General features: G+C 41.2%; 1 protein-coding gene across 1 annotated transcript in view; it reads right to left on the bottom strand.

Annotated features, from left to right (window-relative positions):
* The window catches only part of LOC142312567 (uncharacterized), a 79,952-nt gene that overhangs the window by 32,239 nt on the left and 32,241 nt on the right, over window positions 1-15,472 (bottom strand). Inside the window, exons 12-13 of the mRNA XM_075351559.1 lie at window positions 7,032-7,211; window positions 6,563-6,783 (exon numbers count right to left, since the gene is read on the bottom strand). Coding sequence (XP_075207674.1) covers window positions 6,563-6,783; window positions 7,032-7,211 — 401 coding nt within the window. The remainder of the gene's footprint in view (window positions 1-6,562; window positions 6,784-7,031; window positions 7,212-15,472) is intronic.

The raw sequence follows: 15,472 nt of genomic DNA, 5'->3' as shown, positions 1-15,472 counted from the left end.
CCTAATTTATTTTTTCTAGCACTTTAAATATCGGATCACCGCATTATTAACCTGAATTGACTCTAGTTTATGTCCCTGGTTGTTTATGTGGAACTCTATACTGGAAATTTTATACATGATTTTATGTTATAAAATTTGAAATAAAACTTATTAATTTTATCAAATTAATTTCTGTAGCTTCATTTGGTCGAAATAAATGTAATCAGACCATGCTGTGGTTAGTTATATGTTGAAGCTTCACCACTAAGTGGGGAAATAAAATATATTTGGGCATATTGTAAGTAACTATTTCATTAATATGCTGAGCGGGCTCCAGCCGAAGCGGAGATGAAATGTGATAGACTGAGGAACAGTCTGAGGGAACAGGCTTATAGTTACCCGCACGCCGAATATTTTCTTTGATATCTCGGTTGTACCACCACAGATTTCTTTGAGGATGGTCTCAAAATGTTCCTGAGACATTCCCACAGATGATTCTTAAGTTTTTAAGCTGTCCCAATTTCTTAGATTTTGCGGAATTAGACGTTTTTGAGTATGGCCGCTGCTCCTTCCTTTTTTAAGGCAGTGATGTTATCGGCACGCTCCAGCAACCTATTCCTAAATTCTTATGTACGTATTACCAGCCTGTCTGTTACACTCACAAAATACAAACAGCTGCACACAAAAATTGCATCAATGTATATGGGAACTCTGGTACTGCATTACTGCTATATGAAATAATGAGATTTTTAGTTTATGAATTGGCCAATGCATGTAAGCCTTGAAACCATCGGCAAGGTAAATCTCAATATTCCGGGTCCCTAACTAAAATGCCACTATCTTGGTTAGAAACATCCATGTCTGGGCAGCTAGACTAAAAAAATCTAACTTGAAATGCCACTATGTGGACTAATCTCCATGTCTGGGCAGCTAGGACTCCTAGTATAAGGATCATGAACACAGCCTGGTTTATATATATATTCATAAACTAAAATCTCATTTTTTCATATAGCAGTAATGCAGTACCAGAGTTCCCTTATACATTGATGCCATTTTTGTGTGCAGCTGTTTGTATTTTGTATTTGCTATGTTTTTTCAGCTGGCACCTATGCACACTTGTAGGATGTGTGGGTCAGTTTTTTTTTTTAAATATTTTGAGTGAGTCTCTTTCTGACTGAGCACTCCGCCCTATAAACCAGGCTGTGTTCATGATCCTTATACCAGGAGTCCTAGCTGCCCAGACATGGAGGTTAGTCCACATAGTGGCATTTCAAGTTAGATTTTTTTAGTCTAGCTGCCCAGACATGGATGTTTTTAACCTAGATAGTGGCATTTTAGTTAGGTACCCGGAATATTGAGATTTACCTTGCCACTGGTTTCCGGGCTTACATGCATTGGCCAATTCATAAACTAAAAATCTCATTTTTTCTTATAGCAGTAATGCAGTACCAGAGTTCCCTTATACATTGATGCCATTTTGGTGTGCAGCTGTTTGTATTTTGTATTTGCTATGTTTCTTCAGCTGGCACCTATACACACTTGTAGGATGTGCGGGTCAGTTTTTTTTAAAATATTTTGTCTGTTACACTCTGCAGCGGTTATGTCATCCCCCTTATTTTTCTTTTAATTTTTTTTAACTATTTTTCTGATACATGGTGGTTCCTGCACTGTACCATCATTTGGGGCAAGCTGCAGTGGATTGAGTCCATCTCTGCCTTTATGCACATCCCTCCAAGGTCAGGATACTACTATATGCCCTGTCTGCCCTCACCATTTCCACTTTATCAAAGGGATTCTCTGAGAATGAGATAAAAAGGGGTCCTGGCTAGAATTCAAACTGCAGCCTGTCCTGGTCATGTGTCAGTACGGGCTGCAGACTGGACAATTTAGGGTGACCGCAAAAAAATCGATGTTGGAATTTTGTCCGTCTGGACCCCACAAAATGATATTGAGATAGCCAAAATTTGAGCTCGGTCAAACGAAGTTAACCCGTGCCGCTCGTCGCTCAAAGTTTGAAAAAATCCAAATTTTTGGCCAAAAAGCTGACATATGGAGCCATAACTCCAGAACGGTAAATAATAAAACAACGCTTAATATCTCAAAAGAAAACTAATGTTGTTCTTCAAAATTTATATTTTATACATAATTGTTGTTATGTCAAACTGAATACACACCAAAATAATTTATATGCAAGCCAATATGTATAATATAAATAACAACGTCTTTATTAAACATAAAAATACATATTACATATTAAAATGGATATGCCCAAGAGGACGGATGGAATAGAGGGATAACGCTAGGCACTTGTCATTAATATTAATGGACACTGTTTTAGCAAAAAGATATTTGTGTAACTATTTATCAAAAGTAAAAAAGTTAAATTTGTATCCACATTCCCACTCTGTAAAAAAAAATAGAGTATGATATACAATTATAATAACAGGGGAATGTATCTAGAAAATCACCAGACAGATATAAAACATTATATTACCAAAGGTCCTAATCTATAATTTTTTATATATATTTTTTTATATATATCAGGTGATTTTATTTATTTTATTTATTTTTTTATTTTTTGCAGTCATGTAGATGGGTTTTCACTTGGCACTTGTTATTATGAGATTGTATGTATAGAAATATAATTTTTCGGGCACATTCTATGTTTTTCAATCAAAAAATCCCCTGTTGTATTTAATTCTCCATATGAAGTTCCACATTTGTGTGCACTAATTTATAAGATTAATATAATTAATAATAATACATATAATAATATTCTTTTATATATTTATCCATGCACATACTCTTTATATATCTTTTTTATTGATTCACTTATAATATGGGGTTTTTTCGTCCTTTCTTTATATATATATATATATATATATATATATATATATATATATATATATATATATGTGGGTTGTTTTTTTATATATATTTTTTATATATATATATGTATATATGTATTTATCTTGATTTATTATCTTCTTATGTCACATAGTACCCCCCTTTTTTTGACAAAATATTTTTCTGTTTGCACAGGATTATTATAATAATAATAATTTATTCACTGATGGAGCTTATTTACGGTAAGGATTTTGACTGTGGATATTGATTGTGTATGTTCGCTCTTTAGGTTCACTTCATATTATATATATATTTTTCTTATATAGGTTTTTGTGTATATGATATATGTATGTATGTTTGTGTATGTGGACACATGTATGTATATAATTGTATATGTATGTGTATATGTGTATATATATGTTTTTGTCACATCTTTCCACATTTTTTCATTCACCTTCACTTGCACTATTTTTCACTTTTTTTTCCACACGTGTCATGTTTGTTTTACCGAATGATGGTCTTTTCGAGTCATATGTGGTTCTTCATATATGTGCATATTCACTATTCATTATTATTATTTTTTATGGTAGTTTATATTAATTATTTTGGATCAGTTATGCCCCACCACCAACCCGAGATGATTTTCGGATGGATATTGGTAGCATATACTTAATTTTATGGTTGTATAGGAATTATGAGATTACGATACTATTTACACTAATATGATAAATAGGTGGTCTTTGATATAATATTTATATATACATATATATGGGATATTGCGTTTTTAAATTCTGATTAAATGATTATATAGTGTTGGTCTAACTATGGAGTAACTATTTATTTGTATGAGAGGACTGTGAAGATTATTGCTATATTTACACTTATCTTTTTATGTATATGTATATGCATACTTATATGGTGGCTGATTTTCATAAAGACCGGGGCTAACATCTGCATCCTTATTGTGAATATTATATGCCTGTGAATTATGTTAATGTTGTTTATATCGGACCCCCGAGAAGATGTCACTCTTTGCTATGGAAATCAGATTTATTACGTGATATATTTCCGGAGGTGATGTCTTGAAACTTTTGTTTATATTATACCATGGTAACCGTGATCGTTACGAGACGTATTCTCGGGAAGGATGCATTGAGTCCTTGGATTACCACGTGATATGTTTCCGGACGTGATGCTTCAAGCTTTTGTTTATAATGTACCATGGAAACCAGGATTGTGGCGAGTTGGACTTACGGAAATGACGGATCGGGCCTCCTGGACTTACTTATTCATTCATGCGCTTCCATGTGTTGCTATAGAGACTGACAACAATCATGTGTTTAATCCCGGATATTCCGTCACTACTCTGACTCGACTTTACACACCGGCTCCACATTTTTGATGAATGTCCTCCCTTTAAAGAGGCCTGGATTTGAGCAATAGATCACTCCTGGACGAAGCACGTTAAGGTGTGAAACGCGCGTCAGTGTGTTTTGGGAGGCAGTGGCACCATTACAGATTAGGACCTTTGGTAATATAATGTTTTGTATCTGTCTGGTGATTTTCTAGATACATTCCCCTGTTATTATAATTGTATATCATACTCTATTTATTTTTACAGAGTGGGAATGTGGATACAAATTTAACTTTTTTACTTTTGATAAATAGTTACACAAATATCTTTTTGCTAAAACAGTGTCCATTAATATTAATGACAAGTGCCTAGCGTTATCCCTCTATTCCATCCGTCCTCTTGGGCATATCCATTTTAATATGTAATATGTATTTTTATGTTTAATAAAGACGTTATTTATATTATACATATTGGCTTGCATATAAATTATTTTGGTGTGTATTTAGCCTTTGTGCTTCAGCCATCCATATGTGTATTGTGGCTTTTGGTGTTTTAAGTCAAACTGAGTTACAACAGCTTTTAGCCCCAAGAACGTGACCTGGTACCACTAGGAGCATACTTCGTATATTTTGTTATTAAGTGATACATTTTGGGGTTTTTTTTGTATATTTTTGAGTTTAAAGTAGAAATATATCAAAAAAACAAGTAATACTGATAAGTGTAATGACATTTTGTATTTTAAAATATAAAAATGAGGTATATAATACATACAAAACAGACACAGAAAAGATACAGACGTAGTACCTACATGAGTTGATAATTTTACATAGTTATCTAATCTATTCTAGAGCTTTTATTAAAGTAGTTTTTGAAAGGTCAGAATATAATGCTTGGCATTTGCTTACAACTTGCAGGACATATTGCTTTTGTTCATCTTTTGTCAGAAGGTCATTAAAGTCGGTTATTAATTTAACACCACGCTGAGCCATATCATTAACTACTTTTAATGTTTTGTCAATTTTCAATCCTTCTTGGAAGTCATTATTTTGAGGCCAGGTGTTTGGATTTTGTCTTAGGAAATCTGTTTTTATATTAAATCGGTCAAAGAATGTAAATGTTTCTTTGGTAAGTAAATTTACCAATCCTCCATCAACTACCTCTTTTAATTTTTCTTTCCTAACTTTTGGATTTACAACCCTAGCATGCTCTGATGGTTCATCTGTGCTACTGAGCAATTTATTAGCCATTAACAACTTTTCATCGTCTGTAATTGTGGTATCAAAAAACGATAATCCCACCAATTCTGCATTCAAATACCACAAATGGTTGGAAAATGTGGTCAGGGCTATTTCTGCAATGTCGTTGTCACATTCTTTATAGTCTAACAGACTATGCAAAATACCTAAATCTTGCTTTGGCGCAAGATGAGCTTTTGGAGCATTGAACCAAGCTTTACAATAAATTTTAACTAGGAAAACAGAAATGGCACGCACAGAACTTTCTTCTTCTTTAGACATCTTAAATTGACGACGAAAAATGAAAATTTTTAAGCAGTAAATAGCCTTTGCCATCCACCTAGCGTGATGAATGGCTCCTGGAGTTCTAAAACCCACAACATTGCCGTCTAGTGACCCAACAAATACGAGAACCAACTGCAACAGCTCCTTGTAGTCATCTCTGGGGTGGCTCTCAGTTAATTTGGTCTCGAATTCAGCAGTAACATTTGCAATTACTTCTGGAGTTAGCTGCTTTTGTATTAGATTGTCACTGATACCTGTATTGTATTTTCCTTTGTCTATCTTGGGCCACGCAGTGAGAAATCTTTTGAAAATGTCTGGATGAGGTCCAGTGGTTGATCCCATTTTTGTGTCGAATACGCCTCTTAACACAATTTCCAAGATATGGTGACGGCAAGCTAGGTGTAGCAATTCTCTTCCTAACATTTGCTCCAATAGGACGCATGCTCCTTTGAGTCTTCCCGTGTTCGATGCTGCAGTGTCGAAGCACATCGCCTTGACGGTGTTGGGAAGACCCCATTCCTGTAGGCATTCATATACGGCTATGGCTTGCTCCTCTCCAGAGCTGCTTGCTGTTACAGGAACTCCCAGCAGTTGTTCCTTTTCGCCATATGAAATAGCAATAGCTATTCACTCACATTGCTCAGGTTTTAAAACACCCGGTAAAAGTTTACTGTCCCAATGGACAACCACAGGCTCTTTTTCAGGAATGTTTACTTTATCTAAAAAAAATTTTAGTATGTTGTTCTCTGAACATTTGCCTTCTAGAATGTAATAAAGTTTTCGAGACTTTGTACTCAAGAGGGTCAAGGTTTAGCGCTTCTAAAATAGCTATTAAAATTCTCGTGGCATTTCTGTTGGATACCTTACATTGATCTAACACAATGGATAATTTCATGTTTAAAATCTCTTTAACGCCCCTTGCAAATGAAACTTTCATCCTCTTGCTCTCAGATGGTCCTGGATCTTCTGCAGCTTCTTCAGGGATGTCCATTTCCTCCATGCTCTCAAGTTCCTGGTAGATGCTGTCCTCTTCAGTATCTTCTTCTTCTTTTCCTTCTTCGAGCTTGTCTTCATCATCCGTCTCTAAGAAGCAACAAAAGAAAGAGAAAAAAAAAAGACTATAAAAACTTGTCATTTTAGCAGAATAGTAATAATACATAGATACGAAATTACCTACTTCTAATTATCAATAGGTATTATTTTAAGAATATAAACTCAATCATAAAGATGCCAAATGATGCTCTCATATACAATTTTCTTTCAATTATAATGAAACTATTTACTTATTTGTTTATCTACTTTTTAGAATAATAATAATAAAATAAACTCACCAATGTCAAAAGTTTCTTCTTGGATTTGTCGGTTCATTTTTGCAAGTTCCTTTTGCGCCTTGATTTCTTCAGCTCGAGACAACTTGAGATCCACGCCAGCCATGGAACCTGGGCGGCCCTTCTGCCTCTGTTTCACGAGAAACACCTTATCTTCTTCCGATTTCATCAGAGCCAAGGCATCTTGTTGGGCAATATCAAAGAGATCATTCAACTTTTCAACAAACTGTTTAAATTTGTTCTTGGCCGTTTCCGATGTTTTCTTCCGGTCTTTTTGAAGACTTCTCCACTCGGCGTGAAGTTTTTCCAGCTTAGTAATTGCATCTTGCTCATGTTTAGTCGGGATTCGAGCTTTCCCCCAAAAAATGAACACTTCTCGTATGGTCAGTTTTGCTGATTCTCTTACAGTTAATTTCACAGTACGGAAATTATAAAATAAAGCACATAAGACTACGATTTGAGGGTAGTTTACAACCGGTGATCTGGTGAATGGGATAGCCAACAAGAAATATTTTATCCTTGTTCTGGCTTTGTACACCTGATATGAATGCCATTTCAGAGTCCAATAGGTAAATAACAGTTAACTAGATAAACGAAACAAAATATATTACAAACTTTAATTTCAATAAAATATTTTCAAATATCTTTTAAAATAATACTATAATAGCTATAAAAACAATAACACACACTTGGAAAATTTAAAAAAAAACGTTAAAATATCTTCACTGGATAATTGTTCGATCTAACCAGTTCAAAGGCACTTTAGAAACTAAACTGAATAAATAAAAGGTCGGTTGTACGCTGAAGTAAAATCACCATCCCTAAAATAGAAATTACATGCACCCTGTGTGTAACATATAAATTTTGAAGAACAACATTAGCTTTCTTTTGAGATATTAAGCGTGTTTTTATTATTTACTGTTCTGGAGTTATGGCTCCATATGTCAGCTTTTTGGCCAAAAATTTAGATTTTTTTCAAACTTTGAGCAACGAGCGGCACGGGTTAACGTCGTTTGATCGAGCTCAAATTTTGGCTATCTCAATATCTTGAAAGGGGAATCGTTTTGTGGGGTCCAGAACAAGATTCTGACATTTCCCCACCCCCCCTATGAGATCCGGTCACCCTACTGGACATATACAGCTTCTGAGACCTAGATTTCAACTCAAGAGCTGTGTCACACATACCTCAGTCAATGGCCGGCTGTGATGTGTGAAGAAATGTTTTAAGTAGAAAATGTTTTACTTACAAAAATGTTTTATTATTTTATAAAATAGCTAACAAACAACTCCCCCAAAGGGGGGAGTTAACAACAATGCAGAATACATGAACTGAAACTCTTGCATTCAAGGGATGTAAATCTTCTGTTGTGAAGACATGTTTTAATTAGAGATCAGCGTGAACTGTATAATTCGGGTATCGTACCCCGGTCTCAAATCTGAACACAGAATTCTCACAGAAATCTGTTTTCGAGTTTGTAGTTCGAATGCTGTATAACGGTTGTTAGAAGGCTGCAGTGCTGTCAATCAACAAGCTTCTTGGCTATGGGCACTTCCTCAGCCATCACAACCATGCCGAGTATCAGCATGGCTGTGATTGGCCAGTGCACCACATGACAACTTATATAACCGCTACATTCATGGGTTGCAGTGACATTGTGCACTGACTAGTGTAAGGACAGGACACGGCTTGCATGAGCAACAGTGTTAGGCTAATCCTCTCTCTGCATACTCAGAAAATAGGCTCTATGAGGGTATTCTGAACAAAGGCTCGGTGGGGTTACTCTAAAAATAGGCTTGTGGGGTGTAAGAAGGCGACCGTCTACATTTTGAATGGCTGGTATGTACCACACAAGTGGTGTGAACCTAGACGTTTGTGCTGGTTCTTGTAGTACCACAAATATTTTCTATAGTATTTTTAGGGTAGGTTCAGGGGTGGCTGCAGAGATGGGTGGTACTAAGTAACGGACTGGAATCCATGTGTTTTATGTCTTTGGAGGAACGGTTTACGTGGTTTTAATAAACGATTTTGGACTTTGAATGAACTGTGTTTTCCTGTGCTACCTCGCATCGCAGAAAAGTGTGTACCCCCATTATACAGTGTGAACTGTGTGCAATATCAAAGGGAGGTAACCTGAAAACAGACTCTGTGGGGGTTCTCTGAAAAAAAGCTCTGTGGGGGTACTGAAAAAACAGGCTCTATGGGGGTACTCTGCACCAGGCTCTGTAAGGGTCTTCCTCACTAGGCTGTGTGGTAGTATTGTGAAAACAGGCTGTGTGTGGGTTCTCTGAAAAAAAAGCTCTGTGGTAATACTCTACACTAGGCTATGTGGGGGTACTCTGAAAACAGGTTGTGTGGGAGTACTCTGCAACAGGCTCTGTGGGGGTAGTCTGAAAACAGGCTGTCTGGGGGGACCCTGCACCAGGTCTTATGGGTGCACTCTGCATCAGGCTTTGTGGGGCTATATTGAAAATAGGCTCTGTGGAGGCAGTCTGCATACAGACAGTATAGTAATCTGCTGGGCACCCTTTCTATGTATATATGTGTACCGCCCCGCGCTCGGCCGCAGCTGAGCCACTCGGATCCGGGCTCGTGTGTCGGTGGCTCGAGCACCTCCGGACCAGGGGGGTTACTTCGCTCTGCAAAGGGGCTGGCGCTTTGAAGGGGTTTTTTTTAGATTAAAGTTCGTGACGCCACCCATGGGTTGTGGTGAATGGATGGACACCACCGCTGCCGTTGACTAGGCTCTCGGGGACGGTGTTGCACAGCTTGGTGTTGACCCCTCTGTAGGTAGGGGGTGATGGTCCCGGGGGGCCCGAGGGAGGTGCTGAGGCGGGGGGATGGATGCGTGCTGGCGTGTCGGTGCGGTGCGCGGCCTGAGGACACTGCTGTACTCACTATTACAGACATACTGGAGTCTCTGGTAAACCAAACAAGATGGTGGACGGTGCCCGCAGCCGGCTGCGTTTCTCCCCTTGTTCAGGTTGGTGGTTTCCGCATTTCTCCTGCACCTCACTTTTAGTAGAATTGTGACTCCTATGCCTGAGCAACGGTAGTCCCCTCCCCAGCTTTGTGTGTGCCAGCAGAGCCCGTTTGCCCGCAGACGCTGGCCCGTGGGATCTCGATGGCTGGGCGGTGACTTTCTATCCCTCTGGTTGGGCTGTTGTCTTCAGTCGGGTCTTGGGTGGGGAAAGGACCTAAAGTCCAGACCCCAATCAGTGAATTTGACTCGGTCCAGTGGCTTCTGGGCCTCCTACTGGGTCTGAGTACCCCTCCTGGTGCTCCGGTTTCCAATCGGTTCCCCGGTTCGGTACTGGCGGGCCACTACCCGGTCCCGGTCCCTTACGGTTCCACCGGCTGTAATCCCAGCTCCTTCAGGCGGCCACCACCGTCTGCCTCCTAGCCAGAGGTGACTGGGCTCCAACCCAGCCACCTGGTGTCAAACTGCGGCAGACCTGGACACAGGTCTGCACTTGAACTCCACTCCATTTCACTGTCCAAACTGATCTACGACTACTCTCCTCCTCTCTTCCAACTAATCTAAAAAACTGTTTTTCCTGCATCAGGGTCTGTAAACACCTCGGTGGGCGTGGCCAACCGCCTGGCTCTGCCCCCTGGTGTGAACATTAAACCCTGAGGGAGGTGACTAGGGTTTGTAGGTTGGCTGCTGTCACCTTATTAGGGGAAGGTGTTTGTGCAGGGGGTCTACCTGTGACTACCTGCCTAGTCCAGGGCGTCACATTTGCCGTGTAATACACTGCATGTTTTTGGAGTGCAAAGAATTAGGAGAGCATCAAACAGGGGTGGTGCTGCTGGTGTTGGAGCTGCTGCAGGGACAGGATGTGGTTGATCTGCGCCTGCTATGCTTTCAAATGAAAAACCTCTTCTGGTGCAAGCAGGTGACAGGACGTTATAGGCCCGAGTACCGTTGTACAAATGGTGAGGCCAGAACAAGTAGAGGCAGTTTTAGATTGTATGGCTGAGAGTGCCTCCAGTTCCTTTTTCTTCCAACTGGTCCCTTGCTTAAATCGCAGAGTTTGCACCTGTGGCCCATGGGCATCTGTATGCCCCCCTCAACCCCTTGCAAAAAGACCAAGCAGTCTGAGCTCCTAGTCATGCAGCAGCCACTTCTGCTTTTTGATGACTCCTCTGGCTGGGGTTCCATGGCCGTGCCCCAGAAATGGAAATTGAGTGTCTGTGTAACCAACCACTTGCTGCGTTTGAAGAGGAATACATGGCAAGCGCACATGGTCAATGGACCACCGCATCATATCTGTCATGATGATGATGATGGTAAAATACAGTTGCCAAGTGCTGCAGTTTTCTGCAGTGTGTAGACCGGCAAGTAGGACAGGGTTAAAGAGTTTGTGGAAGATAATGCAAGGAATAAGGAGTTCCTAGACCCCACATGGAGTCAATACCATCTGAGTGACATGTGCAGTTCGGAGGAAGTGGTGGTCACACTGCCCCAGCTGTACAGCAAAAAAAGGGATCAGGGTGCAAAAGTACTAAAACCAGCTCAAAGTAGCTCCGTGGCATGGCATTTCTTTAAGCAGTGTGCTGATGACAAGACACGGTGGTTTGCACGCTGTGCCGTCAGAGCCTGTAGCGTAGGATAAATGTTCTTAACCTAAGCACCACCTGCATGACGAGGCATCTGAATACAAAGAACAAGCTGCTGTGGAGTAGACACCTGAAAAACCAGGGAATATCTGAGGCTCATCCTGCTCCCTCTTCTGCCGTGGTCTCGACCTCTTCCAGCCACTCCTGAGCAACAGAGCTTCCTGGCTACTCGCAAAGAGAGGCTGTGACACCCCCACCACCACCACCAGCAGTGTCCCCGAGCATCTCCACACCGTCCCATGGTAGTGATTAGCTGTCTTTCCCCCAGACAATGAAGAGGAAGAGGAAATAACTACATACCCACCCACGAGCCCTGGTCCTGAATGGCAGCATTTTCAAATTCCTGGCCATTGAAACGCCGCCATTCCAAACTTATGGCAGTGGCTGTTCCACAGTATGTGGCTCTCAGCTGCCACTACTTTTCCAGGTGGGCCATCCCTGCCCTGGACGGACATACTGCGGACAAAATCAGATGTGCACTGCACAACACCATCAGTGGAAAGGCCAACATAAGCCCCGATACATGGACCAGGAAAGGACCAAGCACGGGCAGGGACGTTATTACTCCCTAACTGCCCACTGGATGAATATAGTGGCAGCTGGTCCTGAGATGGAAAGTGGTTTGGCGCATGTTCTACCGCCGAGGATTGCTGGACTTTTCTCTGTCCATGTTACCCTTTACTCTGCTTTCTCCACTGCCTCTTCTTACAGTCAGCGTAATAACTGCATGAGCAATTTCAGCACAGCCAGCGGCAAACAACAGCAGGCTGTTCTGAAACTCCACTTTTTGGGGAAAAAAATCCCACACCATGTAGGACCTGTGGACGGGGATCAAACAACAAACTGAACCTCAAGCCTGGCATAATGGTGTGCCATAATGGGCAAAATCTCGTAGCAGCTTTGATCTTAGCCGGTTTGACGCACATACCTTGCCTGGCGCAGGTGCTGAATTTGGTGGTGAAGAACTTCCTGAAAAATTACTCAGAAATGTCAGAGCTGCTGCAGAAAGTGTGAGCGGATTGTGCAGGACAGGTGCACGGCCCCATAGAATAGCATTGGTCCTAGTGTGATACGATTTTTTCATACATAGCACTCGCACTGAAAACACGATCATCTTCACGAGCCCTTACTGAGAACAATCAATTCCTGATTTTATATTAAGTTGACTGCGCGATAATGATGGTTCCAGCTTTTCTCCAAACCAATAAATTAGTGTAATTAGTCATGAATATCATAAAAGATATGGGATGGGTAATATAGTATATTACAAAAGTGAGTACACTGCGCACATGTTTGTAAATCTTTTATTATATCTTCTCATGGGACAACACTGAAGATCCGACCCTATAATACAATGTGCAGTGTCAGTGTGCAGCTTGTATAATAGTGTAAATTTGGTGTCCTCTAAATAACTGAACACACAGCCATTAATGTCAAAACTACTGGCAACAAAAGTGAGTACACCCCTTAGTGAAAATGGACAAATTGTGCCCAAAGTGTCACTTTTTAAAGCACTGCCTTACCTCTCTTGGGTATGGAATTCACTAAAGCTTCACAGGAGCCCCACAGATGCTCAATAGGGTTTAAGTCTGGAGATATAATTGGCGGTCCAACAGCTTTATCCTCAGTTTCTTTAGCGAGGCAGTGGTGGTCTTGGAGGTGTTTGGGGGTTGTTGTCACGTTGGAATGTGAAGGAAGAGGTTCATGCTGATCTTGCCTGACTGTAGGCAGGACACACTTGTCTATGCCCTCCTCACCTGGTTGCTTCCACACATGATCATGGTCTCATCAGACCACAGGACATGATTCTAGTAATTCATGTTAATCTGGTTGTTTGCAGCAATCGGTTTGTGACTTTCTTTTGCATCATCTTTAGAAGAGTCTTCCCTCTTGGACGACAGCTATACAGACTAATTTGATGCAGTGTGCGGCATATGGTCTGAGCACGGACAGGCGGACCCCCCATCCTGTAACCTCTGCAGCAATGCTGGCATGATACATCTATTTTGAAAAAACGACCTCTAGATATGACGCTGACCATGTGCACACAAGGCCTGTTTTGAGGGGAACCGGTCTTGTTAAAATGCTGTATGGTCTTGGCCATCGTGCTGCAGCTCAGTTTCATGGTGCCGATAATCATCTTATAGTCTACAATGTCTTTATATAGAGCAACAATTCTTTTTTTTTCAGTTCCTCAGATAATTCTTTATCATGAGAGGCCATGTCAGACTTCTAAGGTGGGGACATTGTTGGAATTTGTGCAGCTGCAAAGGGGCCCAAGAGGTTCAGGGGGTAATTTCTATCTCCAAAACAAGTGGAATTGTGAATTATGAAGACCTATTGAACGGCAAAAGGTCCCATTTATGTTCTTGCACAGGTGCCCTTTTCTGTGTCCAACAGTGCAGTGACCAATATGAGAGAGTGGGAGTGATAACCCCAAATTTATCACACCTGCTCCCCCTTCACACCTGAGGCCTCGTAACACTAATGAGTCACATGACACTGGGGAGGAGAACTGACTCATTGGGCACAATTTGTCCATTTTCACTTAGGGGTGTACTCACTTTTGTTGCTAGCGGTTTAGACATTAATGGCTGTGTTTGTTATTGAGAGGACACCAAATTTACCTTGTTTTATAAGCTGCACACTGACACTGTACATTGTATCACAGGGTGAGATTTTCAGTGTTGTCTCATGAAAAGATATACATCTACAGAAACTTGAGGGGTGTACTAACTTTTGTGATATGCTGTATATCTGAACAATTCCAGTGTAATTAAAAGGAATATTTTTTTAAGGATTCACTGAACACTCCAAAAGTCAGACCGTCTACTGAGACTAGTCTTGGAGATACAGTTTCAGGAGAGTAAAATCAGCCACTTTACAAAAGAAATAATCAAATACTTAAGGGTGCTTTACACGGAGCGACATCACCCTGACCCTGTGATACAGTGTCAGTGTGCAGCTTGTATAATAGTGTAAACTTGTCACCCTCTAAATAACTCACACAGCCTTTAATGTCTAAACTGCTGGCAACAAAAGTGAGTACACCCCAAGTGAAAATGGACAAATTGTGTCCAATTAGCCAGTTTCCCTCCCCGGTGTCATGTGACTTATTAGTGTAAAGCGGGCTTTACACACAGCGACATCACTAGCAATGTCGCTGGTGAAAGCACCCGCCCCCGTCGGTTGTGCATCATGGGCAAATCGCTGCCCGTGGCGCACAACATCGCTTAAACCCTTCACACAGACTTACCTGACTAGCGACGTTGCTGTAGCCGGCGAACCGCCTCCTTTCTAACGGGGCAGTTCGTTCGGTGTCACAGCGACGTCACTAAGTGGCCGCCCAATAGAAGCGGAGGGGTGGAGATAAGCGGGCCGAACATCCCGCCCACCTCCTTCCTTCCTCATTGTGGGCGGCCGCAGGTACGGTTATGTTCCTCGTTCCTGCGGTGACACACATAGCGATGTGTGCTGCCTCGGGAACGACGAACAACCTGCGTCCAGCAACAGCAACGATAATTGGGAAAGGAACGACACGTCAACGATCAACGATTAGGTGAGTAATTTTGATCGTTAACGGTCGTTTCTACGTTTCACACGCAACGACATCGCTAATGAGGCCGGATGTGCGTCACGAATTCCGTGACCCCAGTGTGCTGCGTGTGAAGCCCGCTTAAGGGGTGCTTCACACACAGCGAGCTCGCTGCCGAGATCGCTGCTGAGTCACGTTTTTTGTGACGCAGCAGTGACCTCATTAGCGATCTCGCTGTGTGTGACACTGAGCAGCGATCTGGCCCCTGCTGCGAGATCGCTGCTCGTT

The sequence above is a fragment of the Anomaloglossus baeobatrachus genome, chromosome 5, assembly GCF_048569485.1.
Source record: "Anomaloglossus baeobatrachus isolate aAnoBae1 chromosome 5, aAnoBae1.hap1, whole genome shotgun sequence".
In the NCBI taxonomy this organism is placed as follows: Eukaryota; Metazoa; Chordata; class Amphibia; order Anura; family Aromobatidae; genus Anomaloglossus; species Anomaloglossus baeobatrachus.
The sequence above is the reverse complement of the archived record's forward strand: the minus strand, read 5'-3'. Positions and strand labels throughout refer to the sequence as shown.